This window comes from Ambystoma mexicanum, chromosome 2p (genome assembly GCF_040938575.1).
Source record: "Ambystoma mexicanum isolate Mex_15411 chromosome 2p, UKY_AmexF1_1, whole genome shotgun sequence".
In the NCBI taxonomy this organism is placed as follows: Eukaryota; Metazoa; Chordata; class Amphibia; order Caudata; family Ambystomatidae; genus Ambystoma; species Ambystoma mexicanum.
The window spans coordinates 666,935,422-666,954,153 of NC_090923.1; the positions used below are offsets into that span (position 1 = coordinate 666,935,422).

Below are 18,732 nucleotides of genomic sequence, written 5' to 3' on the forward strand. Positions count from 1 at the left end.
TACTGGTAATGCAACCATTTTTTTGGGATTAAGAAAATGAATTCCCCACAAGAAGGTTGTATCTTTGGAGTGGTCTTGTGCCAACTGCACAGTTCTCCTATTCTGGCGTGAATGTGGGCGGCGATAGCTCATCCCCACATCCACCCAGTCTATTGATTTAGTTTGTTCTGGGATAGAATAATGGGCGGCGACAGCTCATCCTCACATCTACCCAGTCTATTGATTCAACATGGGTCAAAACCCATGACAGGTGGCTCCGGATAGAGCGCTAGTGCTGGAGACTCAACATGTGCCCAGCTAGACCAAAACATTTTCTAGGTTTTCACTGTATACTAATGTCAGAGATGTTGAGGCACTTCAGGGTTTTCAGTGCGGACAGCTATGCTAGCTGCTAGCCCGGATTTGCATAGCCATAGTTGCATTCTATAGTGCATGGATGGGTGGCCGTGCCTGCGGCCTGTGTCCACAGATGTGGTGCAAGACATACATATCTTAAACTAAGATGGAGTTCAACTTCAATGTTGCTTTCCTAGGTCCAACACGTTTGGCTGGTCTTGCCAGCTGAGGACCGCCTAGACTGAGAAGAGCCTGAGCAGTGGGAGGGGGACACAGAGGGATGGGGAGTGATGTACGATCAGCTGGAGGTGAGGGGGGAGCAGAGATTATCACGGTGTGCCGCTGCAAACGCTGCTAGCATCTGTGGAGGTTTCGGGGGATAGGTGTGTTGTCAGGTTTGGGCCAGTACTTCTGTGCGTGTATCACAGCATAGAGTGGGAAAAGATTTGAAGAGGAGGAAGAAAAGAGACAGATTTTGAGGGACTTTCTGAATGCTAGGTGATTGGCGGATGTGGAGAGGCCGTGAGATCCAGGTGATCAGAGCTTGGACGGAGGAGGAGGAGATGCCCAGTCTGGTGCAGTTGTAATAGGGGACAGTTAGGAGAGATGCTGTGCCAGAATTGAGTATTCTGGAGGAGTGCTAGCAAACGAGTTTGTCTTGGTGGAATTCTGGGCCGTTGTTGTGGATGACACAGTGATTTATGCAAATGGCTTTAAAGGTAGTTCCTCGATTAATAGGGAGCCAGTGGAGGACTCTTAGTGTAGGGCCGATGTGTTCTCTGGGAGAGAGGTCAACGAGCAGGCAAGCCGCAGCAAGAGGATGATGGAAATGATGGCAGAGAAACAGTGAGGATAGATGAGGTATGGGAAGATACGCCGGAGCATGCATAGGTGGAAGAAACATGTTCTTGATTCGGAGTTGATGTGTTGGGAGAGGGATAAATCCATGTCCAGTGTGCATCCAAGGTTTTTCACTCGGGTGAAGGTTGCTGGGTTAGCGGGAGTTTGCCCCTAGGGAATGAGGGTTGGAGGCCCTAGAGAATGAGGCCAAGGAGTAGGCTGTGGAAGGAGCACTGTTTTCCAGCAGACTAGGATTTCAGTTTTCCCAGGGTTGAGAATGAGGTGGGATGACGTCATCCAGTAGTCAATATCGGAGAGACAGGATGACAGATCTGGGTGGGGGGAGCCCAGTGATTTGGGGATTTTAAGGATGATCTGGGTATCGGCCTGTGTAGTTGTAGCAGGTGACATTGTGGGAGCGGATGAGTGCAGGGAGTGGGTTCAGAAAGATGTTGTAGAGGAGGGGAGATAAGGAAGCTGCCTGTGGGCCCCTTTTGTGTACTAATCGGGATGTAGAGGTGAAAGGGTGGAGTAGCATGATTTGCCAGTGCTTAGAGATGAAGGAGGAGATACAAGTGAGGGCAATGTCTTGATTCCTAAAGAGTGTAGCCTGTCTGGGAGTATGGTGTGGTCAATGTTATCGAAGGCAGCAGAGAGGTCAAGGAGAATGAGTACAGCGCATCCTTCATCAGCCGCTGTTCTTTTTTAGGTCATTCTAAACAGACACTAGGGAGAACTCCATTCCTCAGAAGGGTCTGAAGCCAGATTAGACACAGTCAAGGAGGTTGTTGGCTTCAGTGAAATGGCCGAGTTGCTCGTTAGCTGTGCGGTGCAGGAGTTTGGCCAGGAAGCGGGAGTTGGAAATGGGCTGAGAGTTGTGAGGAAGGAGTGGGTCGAGCATAGGTTTTTTGAGCAGGGGTTTGATGTAGGAGGTTTTTAACGCTTCCTGGAAGATTCCAGATGTTAAGGATTGAGCGTGCGATACTACCTGCACAGGTTGAGGCTAGGATGTTTTTGAGGAGGGTGGCCAGGCAAGGGTCTTCAGGGGAACCTTATGGGTGGCTCTGTGCTAGGAGCAAGAGGAACTCCTGGTGTGAGATCGAAGAGAAAGAGGCAAAGGTCTGCATCTGTAAAGAGTTTGGGGAATGGGTGGGGGCATTATTTCTATTTCAGAGATGATGGCAAAATGTCTGTCGATAGCGAAGTTGTGGAAATGTTCCAATAAGGCATTGCATAGGGATTGGCAGTAGGGCGGAGGGGGGGTAGAGCAACCCGGGGGAACTGAATTCAGAGACGATGCTATGCAGTTCCTTGCGTGGGTTGCACTTTTGTTTTGAGTGGTTGGGTTGGTTCTTCAGATCCCTTCCAGATGGTGATTGAGGGTTTTTAGTTATTTGAGGTTGGCGGTGCACCATCTGGGTGTGGGGCCTGATCTCTGAGAGCAGTTTTGTTGGGGTGAGGGGTGTGAGGGCACTGGAGCCAGTTGCCAAAGAGTTTGATTGGGGCGGGGGCCTTCCTGGACAGTCCAGGGGCCTCTCTCCCCCTACTGACTGTCTGGCTCATGTCTTGACAACTTGTGAATTGCCCAAGGTTAGTCAGCAAGAATCCAAGCAACCAAATAGAAACCCCAATGGTATGCCACCCATGTAATAGATTGCCAACCAATCACTTGGTGTAGAGATAATGTATCTTTACCTTTATCAATGTATAGGTGGTACTAGGTGGAGCGTTCAGATCTGCGTGACCCAATCAAACGTTTTATACATATAGAGTGCATGTGTAGCCAACACTACTTACTAATCCCTGTTCCTCAAAGGTTTGTGTAACTAAAATTATGTTAGGACGTCAGTGAGGACTAATTTGTAGTATTTAACCAATTGTTTTCTAGGGATCCTCTGAGAGAAACATGATTTTAATGCTTGAATGCTGTCCCTGCTTTATTTGGATGATAATAAAACTGGATTTTGCTTCACCTTTTAAAATGTCTTTGAGTCCAGTTTGCATTGACTCCTAGTCCCTTTGGTAATTTGGGCCTTTCCTGGGCCATTTTAGCACATTAGGGGATAATACCATAGACCTCATCTTATCCCTCTTCCCTCCAGCTAAGTTGCACAGACCTCATCATGATCGATTGGACAGACCTTGCAGCCATCTCCATCTCCTTAGCACACTCCCTACCAGCTCACAAAGGTCAGGATAGGTACTCCATGGTGACATGGCACTCCTTCAAATCTTTTCCAATAGAGCCTCTGGATAACCTCTACGAACGTCACCTCACGTATCTACCAACTCTTGGCAGATGCTTTCGCTCCAGAAAAAGTGGGCTGCGCCAGGATCAACCCGTCCGCCCCTGCCTTGTACACACAGGTGACCGCTCTCAACAAATGGTCCATTATAGGTCACAAAAAATGCTGCTGTGAGGCCAACAAACCAGAGGACCTTCTATCCCTCAAAGCCTCATGTGCCAAGTGGTGGACCTGGATATCCCAATCCAAGGCTACCTATTATTCCACCAACATTAAGGCCGCCTCTAATAGGAGCAAAGCCCTTTCTGCAGCAGTAAAACACTTCTCAAACCTCGCACCAGACCCACAGTTACCAGAATCCACTGAGAAGTGTAAGGCTATCAATAAGGTTTTTATCAAAAAGTCCAATACCATCAGGCTCTACATCAAGGGCTCCAATCCTTTGAACCCACTCAGTGTCCCTTCGGACTATTCAACCCTGTATACCAGATGTGTGATGCTGGGCTGACAGGCGTGTGTGGGCTTCCCAATTAGAAGGCTGCAAATTCAAATGAAAATGGACAGAACAAGCATTTTGTAGCAAACCGTTATTAAAATAGACAGCACCACCTGCTGGTATTCAACATATCATAAACCAAACCGGGCTGCTTGCCCTACAAGACTGACTGGTCTCATAACTTCTTGAGTTCTCTGTATTTATATATGCACTGTATGTAGGTGTTTATTTCCCTATGTGCCCACAATAGGTGCAACTGGTTGCAACAGCGCCTTGATGCCCCCTGGGCTTAGGCGCTTTACAAATGAAAAAAAGAAAGAACAAGACCAAATTCCGAAATCTCGGGTAGTGTCGCATATCTATGCATCTTTGCGTATGGGTGGTCCTGTCTGCAGACCAATAAGCCATTTTTACCAGAGAAGCCCCATAATCGGCATTTGATATTTCCTTTCACAAATATGTACCTCCGTAAACATGGACTTCCATTCCCATAATGCACCTGCCAGACATCTGGAAAACCCGTCAACCCAATCCTGAAACATTTTTGGAATCTGAGCTGCATGCTCACTGGTTTTACCATGCTGGAAGCAGCCAAACTAATTTCAATGGACTGTACATTCAAAACGCCACAAACATTATTGTGCTTTCTTTCTATACAAAAACATCTGGAGTTTGTCAGCATTGGATCCTCTCCTAAAGTCCATGTCAGGTATTTCCATTAAGCACATCTGACACTATGTGCAGCCCAATCATGCAGCTCCACCTAGGCGTTACTCCTTGTTAGCACTGCTTATAAACAGCCACACTGTCAAGCTCCCTGTTCTGAACCTCATGCAGCTGTGACCCATTTGGAATCTCTCTCTGCCTGGCAGACTATTCTGCCTTGTGCTTTGAATGCAACTGTTCCCTGCTCCTCTCCTGCCTTGCTCTCATAAAGCCTTGCCTTGCAGGCTCAGTTCTACACCTTTTGCCTGCTGCCAGGGTTTTTTCTTCTTCCCTTTGTGCTCTGGCCCTGCAGCAATTAACCCTCGTTTCTTGTCCCGATTTCCTGCCACACCCAGCCCATGTACTGTACACCTGCAACTTTCAGCCTCTGTTTGTTTTGTTTGTTTTGTTTTATTCGTATTCATATAGCGCACAACAGCCCGAGGACATCGTCGCACTTGTTACAGTACAAAGCTTAGTTAGTTACATGATCATTAGCAATATATATACAGGTTGCAATATAGTTACATAGTCATTAGCAGTATATACACAGGCTACAATATAGTTATATTACATTTGTGTTATATTACAATATACATGGCAGAAGTGGAGGAGGCAGTCCTCCACTTGCTAGTTGAGGAGAGTGGCCTTGAGGTTGTTGCGGAAGACAGAGATGGAAGTTTCAGTTCTAAGGGTGGCAGGGAGCGAGTTCCAGAGTTTTGGTGCAATATAGGAGAAGCCTAGACCTCCCGTTGTGGCTCTCTTTATGCGTGGTATGTGTAGCTGTTTGGTGTACTGAGCTCTGGTGGCCGAGTGGATGTGGTCCTTGATATTGCTTCTGATAGATATGCTGGAGCAGTTTTGTTGATGCACCTGTGAGTGATGGTGAGGATTTTCAGAGTAATACGGTCTTTGACCTGGAGCCACCGGGCTTCACGCCTAGCGTGGGATATATGGTCTCTTCTAGGGATGCTCATGGCGGCTCTGAGGGCATTGTTTTGTGTGGTTTGCAGTCTGTGAATGTTTTTGGCAGAGGTGCCAGCTAGAAGGGCGTTGCAATAATCGAGTTTGGCTCCTATAGTTGCTCTAGCTATGGCCATGCGGTTGGGGGTGGATAAGTAGGGTTTAATGGCATTGATGGTTTGGTGCTGAACGTTGATACAGAGGCTATGGTGCTGACTTGTTTGGTCATCAATAGATTTGCATCAATGTGAACACCTAGAATCTTGACGGAGGATAATACAGAGATGGTTGAGTTGTCTATGTTGAAATTTTTGTATTGGGGGGCTTAGTTTTGATAATGTGTTTGACTGGCCCAGGATAAGAATTTCAGTCTTCTCCCCGTTAAGACGGAGGCCATTGATTGCCATCCAAGCTTGGATAGTGGCATAGATGTTGTGAAGGGCCGTGGCGTCTTGGTGATAGAGTCCAGATAAGGGTAAAAGTACTTGAGTGTCGTCTGCATAGTTTGTATATGCAACACCCTTGGAGTCAAGTAGGTCGAAGAGGGGTTTTGTGAAGAGGTTATAGAGGGTGGGGGCTGTACAAGATCCTTGGGGGGACACCGCAGTTTATAGTGGTAGGATCTGCGTTCGCTGTGTCGGAGTAGACCTTCATGGCTCTTCCTTCAAGGAAGGAAGTGATCCAGAATGCTGCTTGATTAAAGAAGTGGGCTGCATGGGTGAGGTGGGTGGTGAGTGTTTGGTGATCTACCAGGTCAAAAGCAGCTGATAGATCGAGGAGGAGCAAGGCAGGTTTGCCTTTGTTCATGATCTGTGAGATTTGATTTTGGAGGTCTAATAAGACGGATTCTGTTCCATGACCGACACGGAAGCCAGATTGTCTTTTGCCCAGTATGGAGTTAGCTTCTATGTATGATTGGATCTGGATGTGAGCTGCTTTGTCCAGGATTTCTAGGAGGAACAGGACTGTCGTTATCGGTCTGTAGTTGTTGGGTTGCACTGGGTCAAGTGTGGCCTTTTTTTTTTTAGAAGTGGCCGCACCCAGGCTTCCTTGAGATTGTTTGGGACAGTTCCCGTTTGGAAAGATGCGTTAATGAAGGCAGTAATCAGGGGTGCCAAGTCATTTGGCGCATTCTTTGATGATTTTGGGAGGGCAAATGTCTGCTTTGCAGAGGGATGGTTTGAGGTTTTTGATGAGATTAAGGACCTCAGGTTCAGTGACGTTTCTGAAGGAGAATTGAGCGTGATTGAGATTACTACACTTGTCTTGTGTAGGGCAGTTGGTTTTTTGGTTTAGGAGGGCTTTGCGGTGGTTTTGGATTTTGTTCTGGAGGAGTTTTATTTTGTTGAGCATGGCAGACTGAATGCTGGCACACCAGGCTTTGTCTTTAGTTATCACGTCAGCAGTAGCCGGAGGAGTGACTAATTCATTAAAGATTGCGAATAGTTCTTTAGCTTGGGAGTTGGCCTTTGAGATCCTATCATTGAAGGAGTTGGATTTTGCTGCTAAGATGGCTTTTTTATATTGGAGGGCTATTTGTTTGAAGAGGCTCTTATTTAGATCACTCGGATCCGTTTGCCAGTTTTTTAACGACTGGCGCTTTTGAGCTCAGAGGGTTTGGAATTCTTCCAAGAACCAAGAGTTGCAGTGAAATTATTTTTTTTCCTTCTTGCTTTCAAGTGGGGCTATAGAGTTTATGGCATTGGTGAAAGTATCATTGAAGATAGCTGATAGTATATTTGGGTCCTGAGAGAAAGGTGGTGCTAGGCAGGGGCCTTTAAGGTGGGGACGCAAGTTGTCTGCATTGAGTTTTTTAGAACTTCTTATTGTGGCAGGTGGTGCGTGGGTGAGTGTCTTAGGTTTAGGGTTGGTGGGGATGAGGAATTCGATGCATGTGTGGTCCGTCCAAGGAAGGGCGGTGATTGAGGTAATGTTGGATGCACAGTTGTGATCCATGACCCAGTCAAGGGTGCGGCCTTTGGAGTGAGTAGGGGTGAGGACTCTTTGGGAGAAACCTAAGTCTGCGAGTTATTTAGCTAGGGTTGCGGCGGATTTATCCTTAGGATCATTGTATCCTAAATTTAAGTCTACTAATAGAAGGATTTTGGAGGACTTTTTAATGTTGTTGCTGAGTCGATGGGAGAGGTGCTCTTGGAAGCCAGCTGGGAGTCCGGGAGGTCTGTATAGGATGTGGATGTTGATTCGATTATTGGGGGGAAAGCGTAAGCTTGGCTGATAGGATATCAGCATTACCACCCCATATACTATGGTCTGCTAATCTGATGGATAGTGAGTGTTTGTGGATAAGGGCGGCTCCCCTTTCAATCTTATCACATCTATCTTGCCTAAGGATGGTGTAGCCTGCGAGTAGGGCTAGTGCAATGGATGGGCAGGAGGCATCATTGAGCCAGGATTCGGTGATGCAAAGTAAGTCCAGATTAAGTGTGGATAGTAGATCATTTATCTCGAGGGCATGTGCAGGTAGGGAGTGTACGTTACTTCCATTGTTTCCATTACGTCTGCTTCTCTGCTCCCTGCTCTGCCCTTCCATTGCTTTCAGATCCATTTACTCTCACACTTTACCCCATTAGTCAGTATCTGTTTATCTTGCTTCTGGTTGTACAATTTCCTGTTAGTTCTAGTGCTGTTCTCCACAGTCTTGCCTTGTATAGTTTGTGCGTTTCCAGTCTGGTCTTGCAGGCTGCTTTTGTTACCTAGATTCAGTTACCTTGTATCAATATCCTGCTCAGTTACTGTGTAACAGTACCCTGCTCAGTTACCCTGTACCAGTTCCTTGCCTCCATTACCTTGTACCAGTGCCATGCGTCTGCATTCATACTCCCTGCTTTCTTGTTCTGAATTCTTGTTTCCCTTTTGTCTCTCTTAGTGTCTGGTAAGCATTGGATGGTGTCTGCACCAGTGCCTCTGTGTATTCCTTTGTACAGCGATTGGCTCCTATGCCCTAGGAGGCAATCTCTGCCCCTTTATTTGTCTCGTTTTACTTGTAGTTGAGTTCTGTTCCCACAGAAGGTATCCACTGTATGTTCCAGCTGGACCCACACAGGCTTGTCTGGTGTAAGTACACTCCTTGTTTGTTCATTAGGGTCCAGTTACCGAAGCTACTCTTACTGCCCTCTTGCAGGGGTGTGTAGGGGGTGGTGCCTGTAACAGTAACTTGCACAGAGGAATAGAGCTTCCCTTATTTATGTGGGTAGTCTCAAGCCCAACCTGTGTATACCCCTAGTGGGATTCCTCATGGTTTGGCCAGTACATGGTTGTCATCGCTTCTTGGTCACCATGGAGGTCTGCCTTTTTTGCCCATTCCATCATTCTGATTTACCTTATCTGTTCTTCCTTCTTCACCCTCCTGCTGTATGAGCTTGCCTATCCCCTTATATCAGCATAGCCGCCCCCAAACCCATCTATGGTGCCCTGTGCATCTTCTGACAGGTAGGGCCTTTGCAGCCAGCAAAGAAGGCTAAAGTGTGGAAAAGCAAAGATTATTCCCAGAAACGCTGGGTGTGAACCTCATTGACAATAGCAAAGTGGAAGCTTGGCCCTTGTGTTAAATAGACACTGATTTTCTGATTGGTCGATGGGTTATTTTGGCAGGATTTTTAAAGAGATTGACCAAAGGGATGGTCTCCGAGCGGTGGGGTCCAGTTATACAGACGACAGGGAGTGGTGGTTTTCCATGTAAGGTATGCATATAGGAAGTATTAGTTACCCGGCCTACAAATACTAGGAGCACCTAGACAAATGACTGTTGCCTATCCAAGGGGAGACAGCCAATGTGGAGCCTTTCCAGACATCAACATGCATTACCATGTGCCTCACTCCAGCCCAGGTAGGAGTAAAGGGTTGAACTGGGCTTTGGCAAATTCCCAGAGAAAGAGAAATATCATGTAATCACTTCTCCTGGCATTTGGTATCCCCAGGTGGCTATATTTTGGAAGTGATCTCCTCCTTCCTAACCCAGAGAACTAGGCTTGTGGGCACCTAAACAACAAGGCTGCCTGGAGCCATTATACCTAAACAGGACAATGCCTATGGAAAACGTCCACACTTCAGTGAGCATGTATGGAGAATTTCACACTAAAACGCATAATGAAAAATCGAACCAGCTCTATGGCTCGTACAGATGGCTCGTACAGCTTCATGTGTTAAAAGAGTAATATAGATTGCAACAGTTAATGACCCCCACATCAAGGACTGATATGGGAGAAGGATTCCTCAATCAAGAAATAACTTGCGCACCTGATAAATGGGTTCCGGTCGGCTTTCCTTCAGGAAGTCTCGGCAGATTCCCAGGTGCGCTCCTCTTCTTCTGCCCGCGGCTTCGAGAGTCCCAGCTCCTCTTCTGCGTCTTCATCTTGCTGATCTTCTCACTGTACATCTTAGCCAGGAGTTGCACCTTGTTGATGATCTTTTCTGAGTTCTGCATCACGCAGCTGCCCTCTTCATCACAGAGGCCCAGATTAGAGAGCATGGCAGGTGGGCAGCAGGAGGAGTGGCTGCCACAAGGGTCATTTTTGAGCTGTTTCTCCTGTGGTTGATTTTGGCTGAGAACCAAAGCGTTTTCAGTTACGTGGTTACTTTGCTGGTCACAACCACTCAATGGACCCTTTTTGCAATCTTCTGAGGGGTGCACTTTAGCAGAGGGGCTTGCAGTGGTGTCCAGATCGGATTCTTCCACAATAACCAGCTCTTCATGAAACTGGTTCCCCGGCTGTGTGTCAAAAGCTCTCCCAGACCCCTTTCCTCTTTTAGGACCCATGCAGGATTTCTGCATCCACTCGGTGGATCGTTCCTTCTCTTTCCACTCCTTTCGAATGTCGGCACAGGACTTGTATTCTTCGTGCTCCACACTGCCCTTGGAGGGTTGCTTGGGAGCTTCGCCATCAAACGGCAATACATCATGGTGCAGCTCTTCATCAATGGGTGAGGACACCCTGTTAGAGTGGCACACATTTGCGCTGTGGTAAGGGGAACACACCGCTGCAGATGGTAGAGAGCATCCCTCGCCTTGCTGAAATACGCTTCCATCTCTATCCTTGCGGTTCTCATGCTGGAGAAGGTAATTGAACCTTAGAATAGAGTCCTTCACTACTCCAGGGGGAACAAAAGAGATGTTCTCTCTCTTGTCCATGTACAGACTGTTGGTGTCGGCAGTCTCATAATAATTCTTTATTTTTTCAATCAGCAAGCGGTCATCTTGGGTCAGGGTTGAATCCCTCTTTGCATGGGATATCCTATCAAGATTTTCCACAGGACTTTTCTCAGGTAATTTATCAGCTTCTGGCCAACATGGCAGACTCTGAGCAAACATTGCTGGCGGATGTAAACCAATGCCCTCTACATCTCCAGGCGGTGAATGGTCTTTAACAATGACAAGAGTACTGCTATCTGCGTCATGACTTTCCGCGTCAAGGCCACAGTTCAGGGGCTCTTTCTCAGAGCAAGGGAAGACTTCTTCGTCTCTAGGATCTGAAAGGTCCTCGGATTCATCAGGAATAATGTAGGCCTCGTCCTGACACAGGTCCTCGAGGACGTGCAAGGGAGAGGGCCCACTCTCCTGACGCGGTTCTTCTTCAGAAGACTCGCTAATGGAAGGACGGATGCATGCTGGGAGTCTGGATGAGGCTTCTTCTGATGCTGCATTTGCAGAGGTTTCAATTTGGTGCTTACTGAATACATCCAACGTCTGGTCCAGGGCTTCCTGCATTTCTTCTTGGAATGTCCTCGATTCTGTAAGCTCCACCTTGTCATCTGCAGTATCCTTGCATGGACTCTCAGGGCTTGGCAGATCCTGCAACACATTTAAAAACATTGGGTCAGATACATGGAGATTGAATGGGATTTTCAAGTTTAGCATCAACTAAAATGTGCGCTTTCATTTGTTTGCTATGTAAACTGGGCTATTGTAGAAACTGAAAGCCAATAATCAACTGGTCAGACTCGGGGAGGCCCACCAGGCATGCCATGTGTTAGTGTCTTGGATGTGGTCTTTTGTGTCTGGCATTATGGGCGAATGGCATATGCATCACGCAATGAAGAGGACTGCCTGACTGTTTTTCTTAATTATGGCATTCTTTTCTTGTGTCACCCAGGCCTACAGAAATATGCAAATCACACCACACTTTAGCCACCGGAAGCCAGCACAGTCTATCAACTGAGCAGGAAATGTGTTGATTTCTCGAGTATGGGAGGTAGCTAATGCAGCCGATTAATTGGATGGCTTTTTAATGGGAGCATCATTTTATCCCAAGACCTCATCTGAATCCCAATGTGCCAGTCTTGCTCTTGACGGGTCAAGATGCCTCTTTCCCAACACTTGTTTCTATAGATATGTGATAAATAAATTGCCTAGATCAAAATATTCAGTAATGGAAAACATTCTCCAAAAACAAATTATAAGTACATTTTTTACTCAAGGGACAAAGCACATAACATACAATGTTCCATCAAAACAAGTTGGTTATTTGTATGGGTTCACTCACACACAAACATTACAACTCTTGTTGTTTACTACGCTACAATGGTAGCAGAATGTTGATAAGGAATTGGAGATCATCAACCTCCTTGAATGTCATTCAAATGTCATGATGGTGAAAGTTACAAAGAGTGTTTAGACAGGAAAGTGGAACTCTGTCTGCTAAAGCTAAAATCTCCAAGTCCACGAAAGATGAGGGTGGATAATTAAAAGAAAAGAACACTTCAGGCTACAGGAGAACGTTTATCAGGGCATTATGTAATATACATGACATATATGGCACTGGTCTGATTGGTCGAGAACCCTGACCAAGGAGGTCCAAAAGATGGCGAAATCGCCACTAAACAGGTTTAATGATTACACAAAGACAACGCTCAGTAGCAGAAAACCAAAACACTTTTACAGGGAAGGAAAGGCCTCCATCGCTTAATAAATTAGGCAATTACTCAAACCCGATTTCCGGTCAATTAGGAATGCAACTGGGCTGAATGGTCACCTGCACTGAACACATGCTTGAAATGCTGGTATAAAAGAGTCATCACTAAGATTCAGCGGCTGGAGAGGCAGCTCCCTTTTTATACATCGAGAAAGCAGCCATGATGTCTAAAAAATAAGCTATTAAACAAATTACTAAGAGTTGCTGTCATCTAAAGTAAATATAAGCATGTAGAAAGGAACACTAACATGTGAGGTAACATCCACAGAGGTAAATAAAATAATAAAATGCAACATCCAATTGCAATCCAGGGGCCAGGTTTAGGAGATAAGTATCCTGATGGAGCAAAGGATGGGCCTGGGGAAAGGTAATGATGGATAAGGATACTGGAGTAAAAGGGTGGACGCAGACTTTGAAAAAAGAGGTTGCCAAGAGGAGTGTGCTTGAATTGAACTTTTGTGCGACTATACATTATTTGTTTTAAGTAGGAAAGATTTCTAAAAATTACAGGGTTAAGAAACTACTCTTGGCAGATATTGGTGTCTATTCAACAGACTAAACCCCATACCTATGGATTTCATTTCTTTAAACGAACTCTAGAGCAATCTAAAGGCATCTCTCACAAGGAAAGTAATAATATGCACCATGGCATTTGATCGTGGCCATGGCCTAAAACTCCTTTTCAATCTCTTGATAGGACTCTCCTAACCAGGACAAGATATTATTGAAAACAAGCTTGCGGATGCTAAGAAAATCAGAAATGGAACCACGTGATTATGGGAACACGGACCGGTCCTCAAACCACCATATTAGGTTTAAGCTTCATTATGAAGCACTAAGGTGGTGTTCAATGGTGTTGACCAACCAGGAGAGCAGAGCAAACCTTTTCACACTCTTGTTTTACCTCTTAGGAGAGTTACTGTAATTGGGTATTTATAACACGCTTAATACCCAGAGGTTTCTAAGCGCAGACCCGGGGATCGAACTTTTGTTGCTCCACGTCGTCTTGCTTCCAAGTGTTGCCCCTGAACCATCCACCGAGGCATTAAGCGCTTCCACTATGTACAGATGTCCACATAAGGCAAGGCTAATTCCCCTCTTTCATAAAACCCATATCTACAATTGTCAACATATGAAAAGCATTGAACTTCAAGCGATCTGCCTAAACTTTGTAGTATTTAAATGTTTAGCCAACAATGGAAATCAGAAAGGAGGCGATTAGCCCGTGGATAACTAGGCGACAAAATAGAAGTTGTGTATTTTTAGGTGAAAAGGTAACCTCTTCTGCCTAGCCTCCTTCACAGAAGCATTCAATACAAACAGAATAAAGATGATTTCATATGTACAGCGTGCATAGAGAGAGTTGTGTATGTTCATGTGTGTATGTGTGTGCATTTGTGTGAATACACAGCATGTCTGCTAAAGCTAAGCCATCGGGCATATCAATATGGCTAGGATTCCGTCCAGGAATCTAGAAGCCGAGGTCAGGACGCCCCGGGCTTGTAGGGTGCAGAGGATTAGCCAAAAGTCCCTGGGAGAGGGTTCTTCTTGCACTTCATTCTTTCATGTACCGTTGTTGCCCACTGGAAAGTGCCCATGGGCTAGAGGGTGGAAGAGCGTGCGCATGGGGAGCACGTGTCTAGGACTGTGAATCCTCAGGGGTGCGGGGGTGTTTATGCATCTCGATAGTAGGAGCATGTTATGATGGGCGTTTTATCCCCTCAAAGACCTGCACTATTGGGATTAAACAAGGCAGGATTTACATAAAGGTTAAGTAGGGGCCCTGAACTCTCCCGAGGAGATGAACCTGTATGGAGTGGTTTGCCCCAGCTACAGCTACATGCCGACAGTGGCTCCACAGCTAAGGGTTGAGATGGTGGTCCGTGCAAGGATGCGCAACGTCCTCTCTGGATTGAGGTCTCCATAAGAGATGCAAAATTAAGAGCCATAGAACAGGAGTAGGTTATTCAGATCCATAACACAGAGATTATGCTAACAGTACTAGATATTGGCCCTTGCCTGATTGTAATCATATAAATACACTGCCCTTTCCTAAAATATTGTTCATTGATTTCCTTTGTTGCTTTCATTTTCTTTGTCAAGAGTCATTACGTCTCTGGAAATGTCCGAAGATCAAATGTTTCTTTCCTGTAACACCACATCTGCAACTTCATGTATGGTCATGGATTCACATGCTTTGCATAATCCGACCGCCTGGGAGCTAGTCCAGATGTAGGTTCAAGGTTTCGGAAAAGAGCCTCCCCGACATGGCCCTGAGGGCACGTAAGTAACCAGAGCACTGTCACATCGCTCCTCAATGCAACACCTTGCAAGAGATCCGCTCACTGGACCTTGGCACCATTTGCTCAAATTTTGGGGTTCTTTTTGGGTTGAGACAGAGGAGGGCACGCTGGTCATAGCTCTGGCCACCTGCTCATACTTTCTGGCTCAGGTGTGACTCCGGTTTCAAGACACTGGCATCCGAAAACCCGAGGCAAGCCCCACCTGCCTGCCCCAGGAAACAAAAATAATACAAATTGTGAAATGGTATGTGGCAAGCGGTGCCTCGTAAAAGTATCAGAAGCCCATTTAAATGGTTCAGCATTTCGGTACAGGGCAGCAGATGTGGTAGGGAAGGGGTCAATGTCTGGGGAACAAGAGTTCCAAATAAGTCTGATGTCTGATGAAAAATGATTGGATACATTAAAGCGCTCCCTGCTCGCCCCAGCTCCAGTCAGCTATTCCATCTGTGCAAAACCATGGCAACCCATCACTAAATTAAACCCTCCGTCTAGGTTTAGTTCCATGATGTCTGCTATGTTGACACAAACGAGGGAACTTCTCATTTTCTTCACATCATGTATAATAGAAACGGCAAGGCTGTGCCAAACAATGCCACAAAGTTGGTGATGTTACTCAGTTTAATTGTTGTGTCTTTCAGTCTTGAAAGTACAGTTGCAAAACCTAGAGGATACTTTTTTTAGGTTGATATTACTTTGTATTTTGTTACTCGTCTTCCATTTTGGATGGTGAAAACAAGGCTGCGATCATATAATCTTATTTGAGTACTTTTCAACTTATCTCTAGAACAGGACATTATTTCTGCTCTTTAATGCCATAGGTCTGCACATATTTCTATTTCCTAGAACTGAGAATATGTGTGATCAAATGTCTAAAATGCAGACTGGGTTTAAATCCTGGCTTCAACTCTCAAATAAAGTGTGGGATCCAGGGAAAATTATTTCATCTTGCTGTGCCATATTTGGACAACCTGTATGGACTGGTGGGAGGTAGGACGACACACATGAGTCTTCTGCAAGCTCGGGTCATGTATGACAGAGCAAAGCCAGTCACCTCTGCTTGTATCTGGTTTGGCTCCTCTGGCTTCCACCACCTCTAAAGGCACGTGCGTCTACAACACACACTCAAATGTAAAAGGTAACTTACCCTTTCCTTTGTAGCATTACCCTGTCAAGCCCTGAATGGAGTAGCAAGATGTGGCTTCCTAGGAAGTGGGGTCAAGCGTTAAATGCAGTTTTAATTCCAACCCATAACAATACTGGCCCATTTAGACTGCCTGTCAGGTGACTGATTTCAGACATTAATACTTTAACAATGCGTGTGCAGCGGCACACCAGAGAGATGCTTCACATGTTTCCCGGAGCTATACATTCCCAATAAACTCTGATCATGTGATTCCACGTGTAGCGGCACTCTCTGAATACCCATTAATGGTTTCTCGATTAATATACAAAGTGTACGGGTTGCTAGCATTTAGCTGCATGTCCAAAAGCCACATAAAGATGATGGGTGCTACAAATGCAGCAGTTTTATTATCTAGTATAGCAGTGCCCTTCTGATATCAGGCAAATCCCAGGCTGAAGCTTGTGAATGCCACATATTGGTAGGCTCTAGTTCAGAGCGGTAAATTAAATGCTAAGGTATATATTCGCAACAAATCACCTCGAAAGAAGCATCAAGGTGCCGAGATCTCAATATCCATTCTACCCATCAATAATTACAAAATAACAAAGCTGTTCAGAATTGCGACGAATCCCATGGTGTTGTCATTGCTTCTGAATGGGGAGCCCCTTCTCATGAGGCCAGGGTGGTGAGGCCACTACCCGATAGTCCCCCTGGGGGTAGTACAGCAGGTGGAACCCCTTCTCATGAGGCCAGGGTGGTGAGGCCACTACCCGATAGTCCCCCTGGGGGTAGTAATCAGCGGGTGGATCTCATGGGAGGGGAACCCTCTTTGGCACCAGTAACGACCACATCGGGAGAACGCAATACCCACACCAAGCACATGATCCTTGTACCCCTTTCCACACTTACCCCACCTTTCCGTCACCTCCTTCTTCAAAACTACCCACATAGCCCATGTACTTTTCTAAGGAAGTCCAAATAGAGAGTACTAAAATGAGGAGGAGTCTTAGTGAGTTATTACATTAACATTCATCTAGTACTGAGACGAGGGAGGAATACGGAGCAATACAGAGTAACCATTGCAGCCGCAGTCTAGTGGTTCACAAACAGTGATAAAAACCAAAGAAAGACTTGCAAGCTATGAAGCCCACCCTGGAGAAACACGAGTGCCAGAACGAGCCTGATGTCCTGGCAGATGCTGACCAGGACAAGCAAGAGAAAGGAGAGAGGGTCCAGTCCAGGACATGTGGACCACACAGCCCAAAACTCCAGACGCCCCATAGATCTGGGGACTGTGAGAGTGCAGAAACACACTCTCCCTGAAGAAAAAGTCTGAAGAGCCGCCGCAGGGAACAGCAAACTCCAGAAAGCTATCGGAGTGCTGTCGCGAACAAGCCCAACTGCTTCGAGGGAGCCAGCACTTGCGCATGCCATTCCACAAGGTACGCAGGTAACCAAAAAGGCTCTGAAAGCTCAAGGAGATGGTCGCAAGGCTGGGAAAAGAGGATCTGGGACCCCGACACAGTGGGAGGAAAGTGAGAACGTACATGGTCTTGTACTAGGGCTTAGTAGGAGAGTAAACTAAGTCTACAGAAAGGAAAACTAAAGCCACAATTGCGGCTCTGGCACTCGCACCCTAATAGAGAGAATTGGAAGGGTAGTGGAAAGTCCACACAGTACTTGGCTGGTTAGTGAACCAAGTCTGTATGACCCACTACAGCTTGAAAAGCACGTCCAAGCAGTTCTTCATTGCAGTACTTGTGAGCGAACCAGGTCTGCACCCAAGGGTCAAGGACCCACTACAGCTTGCAAAAGACATCTAGGCACTCTTCATCGCAGTACTTGGTGAGAGGGAATCGGGTCTGCACCCAAGAGTCAACGGCCCACTACAGCTTGCAAAGAGCATCCAGGTTGCTGTTCTTCACCCTGACAGGATGCACATCTGTTGCGAAACACTGAAAAAGCGAAGAACATGTCCTGGGAGTAGGTCAGGGTAATGCCAAACGTGTGGGGAAACAATGTAAGCAGGTAGGCTACCACAAAGCCCCATTGCGTCACTAGTTTAATCTGAAATGGCCCATGCATTCTTGATCTTGGGGACATTGATCTTTGGTCGGCTGCGGCACATTCACCTGCCAATGGCAGGAAGACAGGACCTGATGTTTGCAGTTGCAACACCAGCTAGTACCATCTGGTCTCCTACACATTCAAAGCTGCATCTTTGCGTTGTGGTGTACGCAGCAAACCTCTCCCCACATAACTCAAATGACTGACAAGGAGGGGCCACATAGAAATTCAATAAGAAAGGAAAAAATGCCAAACCACGTGGTACTGCACAAGTTAATTGGTGCATAGAAGTCCCCTTTGGCGGTAGTGGCAAGGGTTGACAACAATCAGTGAGATGCAATTCCACCCACTGCAGAATCCTGGCGTAAACATCCTCCCGGTGGAGAAATCAAAGAGTAGATGAAGCCCACAGAAATATCTAATAAAAAGAGTGACCCGACAACGCTGACATTGGCCACTCGACAAATAGAATGCAAAAAAAAAAAAAACACGGTCTCAGTGCCTGTAGGTACTGTAGAATGCAGCAACCACTCCCTCTAGAAGCTTTGAAGGGTGCAGCAATTAAATGTTAGGCTGGAAATTGGAGGCAAGGGGGTGACGCATAAATGGCTTTCAATTGAGGTAGGAAAACGGCTTTCGTGAGCTATGAAGGAACTTGACCTGTCAAGAGAGGAACTGATCCATGTCCAAGATCCTTAATTACAACCAAGGTTACAGAGTTAAA

General features: G+C 46.2%; 1 protein-coding gene across 2 annotated transcripts in view; it reads right to left on the bottom strand.

Annotated features, from left to right (window-relative positions):
- PLEKHG2 (pleckstrin homology and RhoGEF domain containing G2) overlaps positions 1-18,732 on the bottom strand; it is a 718,440-nt gene that overhangs the window by 41,881 nt on the left and 657,827 nt on the right. For both annotated transcript variants that reach the window (XM_069644246.1, XM_069644245.1), the window contains one exon: positions 9,844-11,395. In XM_069644246.1, coding sequence (XP_069500347.1) covers positions 9,844-11,395 — 1,552 coding nt within the window. The remainder of the gene's footprint in view (positions 1-9,843; positions 11,396-18,732) is intronic.